Below are 8,636 nucleotides of genomic sequence, written 5' to 3'. Positions count from 1 at the left end.
GCAGGGCCCAAGCACTTGGGCTATCCTCCACTGCACTCCCGGGCCACAGCAGAGAGCTGGACTGGAAGAGGAGCAACCAGGACAGAATCCGGCGCCCCAACCAGGACTAGAACCTGGGGTGTCAGTGCTGCAGGTGGAGGTTTAGCCAGGTGAGCTGCAGTGCCGGCCCTGGAAACCCATACTTGCTTATCACTTGACTCAGCATCCCTCAGATGCCATGATAAGCTGGGATTGTTTCATAAGTGAAGTGATAGCTTTATATTCTACTTCCTCTTCACATTTGAAAGCCTTTTTGTTACATCTTTTTTTTGCAAATATTGGGTAATTCATCTTGAATTGCTTTCCTTTTTAAAACTGAAAAATAACTTTATAATTACAAGGAATTTTGTTTCACACAGTTGTTTTCAGCCACTGTACTTAACCTAATGGCATTGTTGTTGCTATTCTCTTAAGGAGGGCCTTTGAGATAGCAGTTGGGACACTTGGGATACTGCATCCCACATCACAGTTTCTAGATGCAAGTCCTTGACCCACCACTGATTCCAGATTCTTGCTCATGTGCATACTGGGAGGAAATGGTGATGGCTCAGGTCCTTAGGTTCATGCCACTGACTTGAGAGATTTCAATTGGCTTCTAGGGTTTCAGTCTTTAGCCTGGCACAGCATCTGCTGTTGTGGGCATTTGGGGACTGAACCAGCAGTTTGGCTAAATAGATACAAGGGTGAAGCTTGTCATACCAGAATAGAGTCCTACTTTTACTTGTTCCTGGGAGGGTTTTGAGCTAAACTTTTTCAGTGGAATTACATTCACTGTGTAGAGAAAAGAATCTGATATCATCAATCTGTGTGTATCAAATCATCACTCTATCAGAGCAGCTAGGGATGAGAAGGACATGATAGCAACATGGCCCCAGAAAACTGTGGTGTCTTTGTTTGTGCCTTAGTGTTTGTCTGCAGGTGTGTCTTTGTGTGTGTGTGTGCGCGCGCACGTGTGTGTGCACCTGCTGTGGTAAGAAAGCAGTGTTCACAGCTGAAGAACTTGGGCTGTATATTCCAAGGCTCAGCTATCCAAAGGTAACATTTGCAGTATGGAAAGAAGAACTCAATCAACAGTTCATATTTAGAAGGAATCACTTTCAAATCACTGCTTACCTTTTCAAAAAATCATACAGTGTAAGGGTGGTTCTTAGACTGAAGAGGGACAGGGATGGGGAGAGGTTGATTAATGGACACTAAGTTATAGTTAAAGGGGAGTAAGAAGTTCTTGGGTTCTATTATGCAGTCAGATGATTACAAATCCCATGAATGTACTATAGATTTCTCGAATACAAAATGAGAACATGGGGTTTTGGATGTTATCACCATGAAGAAATGTTCCATCTTTGAGGAGATAGGTATATCTACCCTGATTGGACAGAAAATGGTGTATGGAGGTATTGCAACACCATGTGGCAACACACAATGCTACTCTTATATAGGCAACTGTAAAATACACCTTTAATCCAATCCTCCTTTATAACTACTTCCATCTTATTTAGAACATTCATTTGTTGGCTTATGCTCCAACTACATCATTGGGATATAGGCAATTTTCTCCTTCTAATTTATTAGACTTATGGCTTCACAGTGCCTGCAATATGGTCAGAAGTCAATTTATGCTACTCAAGTGCAGGAAATAACTACTTACTAAAAGAGTAGAAAATGTACATGCAATCAGGGGACAATGCTAAGTGGGAAAGAAACCCTCTTCAGGGATGCGAGTAATCAATGGGAAGAGATGCAAGCATAGTATAAAGAAATCAATGTGAGCAGTATCCGAGTGATAGAAATTCACCAATGTGAGCTGTGAGTGTGTAGAAAGTAACCATGATATTTTCTCTTTCTTGGAAGCCATCATGTGGGGAGCAACTGGGACTAGACTGTTACTCGAATTAAGACTTATTTTATGCATCTGCTCTCCCACAATATGGCGCTGGGAGAGGAGGAAACAGCTTCTATACAGCTGCCTCCAGTTCAACCAATAAGCAGCAGGACCTGCTCCTGATTGGAGGAGAGCAGCGTACTCGGCGTGTGGGTAGCAGAGTTGGGATTGGTGGAAGAGGACTATACAGGAGGAGAGAGACAACATGCACTGAGGAACATCTGAGGGAACACCTGTGCAGCCCCCGAGAGAGCCGGCCGGCGGTGTGCCGCTCCCCCGCGGAAGTGGGGAAAGTGGCTAGGGGGAACTGCCCTTCCACGGAGGTGGAAGGGTCGGTAGCCAACCCGGGAAGAACCAGCAGCAAACCCGGGGAGGGCCAAGCAGACAAAAGAACAGCGCAGGGTTTAGTGTCGTTCCTCCACGAAGAGGGGGAGCAACACCATCACAACAAAAAGGCATCAGGGAATGATACACACATTTTCACATTCCTTCTTCTGGGATTCTCAGAGGACTCTGCGCTGTAGCCCCTCATATTTGGGCTCTTCCTCTCCATGTACCTGGTCACTGTGGCTGGGAACTTGCTAATTGTCCTGGACATCCTCTCAGACTCCCACCTCCACATGCCCATGTACTTCTTCCTCTCCAACCTGTCCTTGGTGGACGTCTGCTTCACCTCCACCACTTCCTCTACAGCCTGTCATTTTCTGACATCTTTCTCACCTCCACCATTGTCCCCAAGATTCTAGTGAACATCCAGACGCAGAGCCAAGCCATCATCTCTGCAGGCTGCATCACCCAGATGTTCTTCTTCTTGCCTTTTGTAGAGTTGGACAACTTCCTTCTGGCCGTGATGGCCTATGACCAGTTCGTGGCCATCTGTCCCCCTCTGCACTACATGGTCATCATGAACCCCCAGTTCTGTGTGCTGCTGGTTCTGGCCACTTGGATCACCACTGCCCTGCACGCCTTATTACAAAGCTTAATGGTACTGTGACTGTCCTGCACACACCTGGAAATCCCCCACTTCTTCTGTGACCTGGTTGAGCTGGTGCACAGTGCCTGCTCTGACAGTTTTCTTAATGATCTCATGATCCATTTTGCATCTGTGCTGCTGGGTGGAGGTCCCCTGGCTGGGGACCTCTCTCTCTCTCTGACTCTCTCTGTCTCTAATTATACCTCTCAAGTCAATAAATAATCTTAAAAAACCTCACATCATCAGAAAGAATTCAGAATGGTAGGTTGAGTAAGTGAAGAGGTATTCTACCTTTCAATGGGCCATTGAAAGAGTTGCCTTGAGTTAATTTCCCATTCTCACAAGCACTGAGTAGCATTGAGTAGTAAGTGCAGTGGCAGCTGTCAAAGGTGTTGGGGAGGGGATGACTGCTTTGGGGTGAGGCTGGCAGCCCTGGGCATTTGGCATAGAGGTTAAAACATCACTTGAGGTGCCCTTAGCCCATAGTGGAGTACATGGTTCAGATCCTGACTCCAGCTTCCTGTTAATTCAGATCCTAGGAGGCAGTGGTGATGATTGAAGTAGTCAGATCCCTGACACCCACGCAAGGTATCAGCACTGAGTTCCAGGTTCCTAACTTTCAAATAAAATGAAAATTTAACAAAATAGAAAAATAAAAAATAACTATGTTGGTTAACATGTAATATTTGTGTGTTTTTACGGAGTATTGTGAAATATTTCAACACAAGTATACAGCATAAATGGATTGAGGGGCTGGTGCTGTGACATATTGGGTAGCCACTGCTTCCAGTGCCGGCATCCCATATGGGCATTGTTTTGTGTCTCAGCCTCTCCACTTCTGATCCAGCTCTCTGCTGTGGCTTGGGAGAGCATTAGAAGATGGCCCAAGTCCTTGGTACCCTGCACCCATGTAGGAGACCTAGAAGAAGCTCCTGGCTCCTGGATTCAGATAAGCACAGCTCTGGCCATTGCTGACAACAGGGGAGTGAACCAGCAGATGGAAGACTTTCTCTTGCTCTCTCTCCCTCTCCTTCTCTTTCTGTGTAACTCTGCCTTTCAAATAAATAAATCTTTCAAAAAATAGATGGATCAAATCAGGCAAACAACATTTCCATTTCCTTATCCTGTCTTTATATTTGTACCATATATGTAATTAAAATTTCTTTCAATGTGATGTTTTTGGATAGAAATGGATGGGGGAAGTAGTTGCTTATAGAAGACACTGCCTAAGTTTCTCCCAGCTGCAAACTGCCCTGGGATTAGAGGCACCGCTGCAGTTTCTGTTTTCTGCCAATACCGGCAGGGGGATGGACACACCTGTTCCCAGAGGAATGTGGCAGCGGAGGCAGCAGAAGACTAATGGACATTAATTGGTACCTGGTGGGACTGTTTTTGAAGATTTACATCACTGTTCTGTTCTCTATCATGGACTACTAGACAAGATTCACTTTCCCAATCATGAAGTTGATGTATAACCTTGCCTATGTGCCCAGTGGCTTGCAGAATTGTTGGTACCCTCTAATAAAAACTGTTGGTGCAAAGCTATCTGGTGGCATGCTCTTAGAATGCATGCTCCTGTGTCCTGTCTCTTCATCTGAAAACTCCACAGTTGCTATCACTGAGGCAGATCAACATAATATACAGTATGAAATGTATTTTCTCCTTTGTTTTGTATTTGCTCTTTACAATAATTTTAAAAATTAATAATGAATGTAACAACTAATTAAAGGTAAATAAATTGTATGTATTTCATATATACAGATTTAGGACCATAGTGAAGCTTCCTACCCTTCCCTCCTTCCTGCCCTCACTCCCAACCTTTTTCCTCTCCCCTCTTCCAGTTCATTTCTTATTTTTTACAAAGATCTATTTTCAGTTAACTTTACACTCATAAGATTAACCCTACACTAATTAAAGAGTTCAGCAAATAATACCAAGAACAAACACCACTGTTTCTCAACAGCTGAGACAAGTGCTGTTCAAAATAAATGAATTTCAAAGTGTCACTTTCACCTCTGCACACTACCTGTTAGGTATTTTATTTTTACCACAGATCAGGGAAAACATACGGTATTTTTCTTTTTGTGAATGGCTTATTTAACTAAAGATAATGGTTTTCAGTTGCATTCATTTTGTTGCAAATGACAGGATTTCATTTTTTACATGTGTGTGTTATTCCTAGTGTATATATACCACAATTTATTTATCCAGTCTTCATTAGCAACATTTGGAGGGTGGGGTGGTGCTGTGGTGTAGCAGGTAAAGCCAGTGCCTGCAGTGCTGGCATCCCATATGGGTGCCAGTTTGAGTCCTGGCTGCACCACTTCTGATCTAGCTCTCTGCTAGCCTGGGAAAGCAGGCCTACAAGTCCTCAGGTCCCTGCACTCACATGGGAGACCTGGAAGAAGCTCCTGGTTTAGGATTGGTGCAGCTCCAGCCATTGTGGCCAATTGGGTGAACCAGCTGATGGAAGACCACCCCCCCACCTCTCCTTCTCTCTATGTATCTATGACTTTCAAATAAATGAATAAATATTTAATAACTAAGATTAACATCTTAGTTTTTGTGAATTAAGCTGCAAAATACATGAGGTACAGATAACTCTTTCCTATGCTGATTTCATTTCCCTTGGGTAAATTCCCAGAGTGTGATGGCTGGGTCATATTGTATGTCTATATTCAGATTTCTGAGGTATCTCCATACTGTCTTCCACAGTGGCTGCACCAGTTTACATCCCCACCAACAGTGGATTAGGGTACTGTCTTCCCCGCAACCTTGCCAGCATTTGTTGTTTGTTGACTTCTGTACAAGTGATATTCTAACTGGGGTGAGGTGAAATCTCATTGTGGTTTTGAATTGCATTTCCCTGATGGCTAGTGATCCTGAGCTTTTTTTTCCTGCGTCTGTTGTCCTTTGCCCATTGTACGATTTGTTTTGTTGAGTTTCTTGAGTTCTTTATAAATTGATATTAATCCTTTATCAGTTTCATAAACTGCAAATTTGTTTGCCATTCTGTTGGTTGTCTCTTCACTTTGCTGAGTGTTTCCTTTGCAGTATAGAAGCTTCTCAGTTTGATAAAACACTGTTTGTCTATTTAGGCTTTGATTGCCTGTGTTTCAGGAGTATTCCTTTTCCTTTTTTCTTTTTCTAAGTTTTATTTAAGGTCTACAAGTTTTATGTATTTCTTATAAATATGTTTAGGAACACAGTGATTCTTCACACCCTAACCTCCCTCCTGCCATGCTCCACCCTTCTTCCTCCTCCCTCTCCTATTCCCACTGTTAATTTTTACAAAGATCAATTTTCAGTTTATTTTATTTTGATGATTAACCCTATACTAAGTAAAGTGTTCAAAAAATAGTGTGAGGTAAAAAAACACTATTCCTTAACAGTAGAGACAAGAACTGTGAACAATAATTTAATCTCAAAATATCAATTTCACTCCAATACATAACATTTTAGGTACTCTATTAGTTAATAAAAATCAGAGAAACAAATGGTACCTGTTTTTTTTGGGGGGGGGCGGAATAGTCAAAGTCTTAAGTGAAAAAAAACTGTGAACCCATAATACTGTAACCAGTAAAGCTCTCATTTATTGAATGAAGGTGAAATACAGACTTTCCATAACTTTCTTCCTTCTAAATTATGCAAAATTCTTTTATAAATCTTTGAATTTTATTATGATAGAGTGCAGATTTCATGTATTTCATAGATATAATTCTAAGAAGATAATCATACTTTTCTCTTTCCTTTTCTCCCCCCTCAAGCCCCCCTCCTTCCTTTTTTCTTTAACTTATGCAGAAACAGAATTTCAATTTATTTTATCATCATAAGATATGGTATAAATCTAGATGTCCATCGACTGATGACTGGATGAAGAAAAGTATTTTTTTTTGACAGACAGAGTGGACAGTGAGAGAGAGAGACAGAGAGAAAGGTCTTCCTCTGCCGTTGGTTCACCCTCCAATGGCCGCCGCGGCCGGCGCACCGTGCTGATTCGATGGCAGGAGCCAGGTACTTATCCTGGTCTCCCATGGGGTGCAGGGCCCAAGGACTTGGGCCATCCTCCGCTGCACTCCCGGGCCACAGCAGAGAGCTGGCCTGGAAGAGGAGCAACCGGGACAGAATCCGGCGCCCCAACTGGGACTAGAACCTGGTGTGCCGGTGCCGCAAGGCGGAGGATTAGCCTACTGAGCTGAGGCGCCGGCCCGAAGAAAAAGTATTTATACACTATGGAATACTACTCATCTATAAAGGAGAATGAAGGAGCAGAAAGCCTAAGGAAGTGAATTACTTGGATTGCATGGAGAAGTGAATGTCAGAGAAATGGAAACCACGTGAAATAAATACAAAGAGAAAGTTCTACAGTCAGATCCAAGCTGCAGAGTGTGTGATTCCAAGTACCTGAGTCTAGCATTCATGGGGACTTCTTCAGTCCTGGTTCAACAGCCTTGGTGACAGAGTGTCTGCCAAAGAATCTTTCCAGAGCCCTCTTCATGTCTTTGTTCCTCAGGCTGTAGATGAAGGGGTTCAGCATGGGAGTAACCACGGTGTACATCATGGAGGCTGTTGCAGTTGAGTGTGTGTTTTGGGTAACAGCAGAACTAAAGTACACACCTAGGCAGGTGCAATAAAATAAGCAGACAACGGAGAGGTGAGAGGCACAGGTGGAGAATGCTTTATACTTCCCCTGAGCTGAGGAGATGGCACGGATGGAGGAGACGATCTTAGAGTAGGAGTAAAAGATCCCAGAGAGAGGAACTCCGCCAAATAGTACAGCCACAACATAGATGACCATATCATTAAGAAAGGTGTCAGAGCAGGCATGGTGGACCACCTGGTTCAGTTCACAGAAGAAGTGGGGGATTTCCAGGTATGTACAGAAGGACAGTCGCAGCACCATCAAGCTTTGCAACAAGGAATGCAAAGCACTGATTACCCAGGACACCAGGACCAGCTGCACACAGAACTGAGGGTTCATGATGACTGTGTAGTGCAGGGGGTGACAGATGGCCACAAACCTGTCATAAGCCATCACAGTCAGGAGGAAGTCGTCCAGCCCTGCAAAAAGTAGGAAGAAGAACATCTGGGTGATGCAGCCTGCATAGCTGATGGCTTGGCTCTGCGTCTGGATGTTCACCAGCATCTTGGGGACGGTGGTGGAGGTGAAGCAGACATCTACCAAGGACAAGTTGGAGAGGAAGAAGTACATGGGCGTGTGGAGGTGGGGGTCTGAGAGGATGGCCAGGACAATGAGCAGGTTCCCAGCCACAGTGATCAGGTACATGGAGAGGAAGAGCCCAAATATGAGGGGCTGCAGTGTTGGGTCTTCTGAGAATCCCAGGAGAAGAAAATCTGAAGGTTGAGTTTCATTGCCTGGTTCCATGTATAGGACATCACTACCAGGAAACAGACAAATAACATGACTCAGGTTCACACATTTGAGTTTTACTCATGTTGTTGAAAGGCTATATCATTTATGTTTTTTGTGGTCCCTTGTTTCAGCTCTATATTTTTCTTATCCACTCTCAGCATTTTGCCCACCATGTCATTGGTCTACAGCTTTAGGTAAGATGCATTGGAAACAATATATTTAGTGCCAGCCATGTCTCAAGTGCAGTCAATCAGATGAGTATTAGATGCTGGACAACTAGAGTCCCTACAGTCTGACCATGGAACTGGAAGAGAAGCACAGAAAAAAATAATCTGAGGTCCTTTTGGGTCATGGTAGGCTCTCTAGAG

General features: G+C 43.7%; 1 protein-coding gene and 1 pseudogene across 1 annotated transcript; one reads left to right on the top strand and one right to left on the bottom strand.

Annotated features, from left to right (window-relative positions):
* Positions 1-2,090: 2,090 nt before the first annotated feature.
* On the top strand, positions 2,091-3,116 carry LOC149121591 (olfactory receptor 7A10-like; annotated as a pseudogene).
* A 4,195-nt stretch (positions 3,117-7,311) lies between these two features.
* On the bottom strand, positions 7,312-8,298 carry LOC100343014 (olfactory receptor 7A17-like). The gene has a single exon (XM_070059511.2). It carries the CDS (start codon positions 8,278-8,280, stop codon positions 7,312-7,314), a length of 969 nt encoding a protein of 322 aa, XP_069915612.2. The 5' UTR covers positions 8,281-8,298.
* Between the last annotated feature and the right edge of the window lie 338 nt (positions 8,299-8,636).

Source organism: Oryctolagus cuniculus, chromosome 16 (genome assembly GCF_051225735.1).
Source record: "Oryctolagus cuniculus isolate XC-2025 breed Fujian yellow rabbit chromosome 16, ASM5122573v1, whole genome shotgun sequence".
In the NCBI taxonomy this organism is placed as follows: Eukaryota; Metazoa; Chordata; class Mammalia; order Lagomorpha; family Leporidae; genus Oryctolagus; species Oryctolagus cuniculus.
Note: the sequence above shows the minus strand (reverse complement) of the source record. Positions and strands in the feature narration are given on the sequence as shown.

Bases quoted from the DNA above. Each gene is read 5' to 3' on its own strand.
- LOC100343014 (XM_070059511.2), bottom strand. From the start codon at position 8,280: ATGGAACCAGGCAATGAAACTCAACCTTCAGATTTTCTTCTCCTGGGA.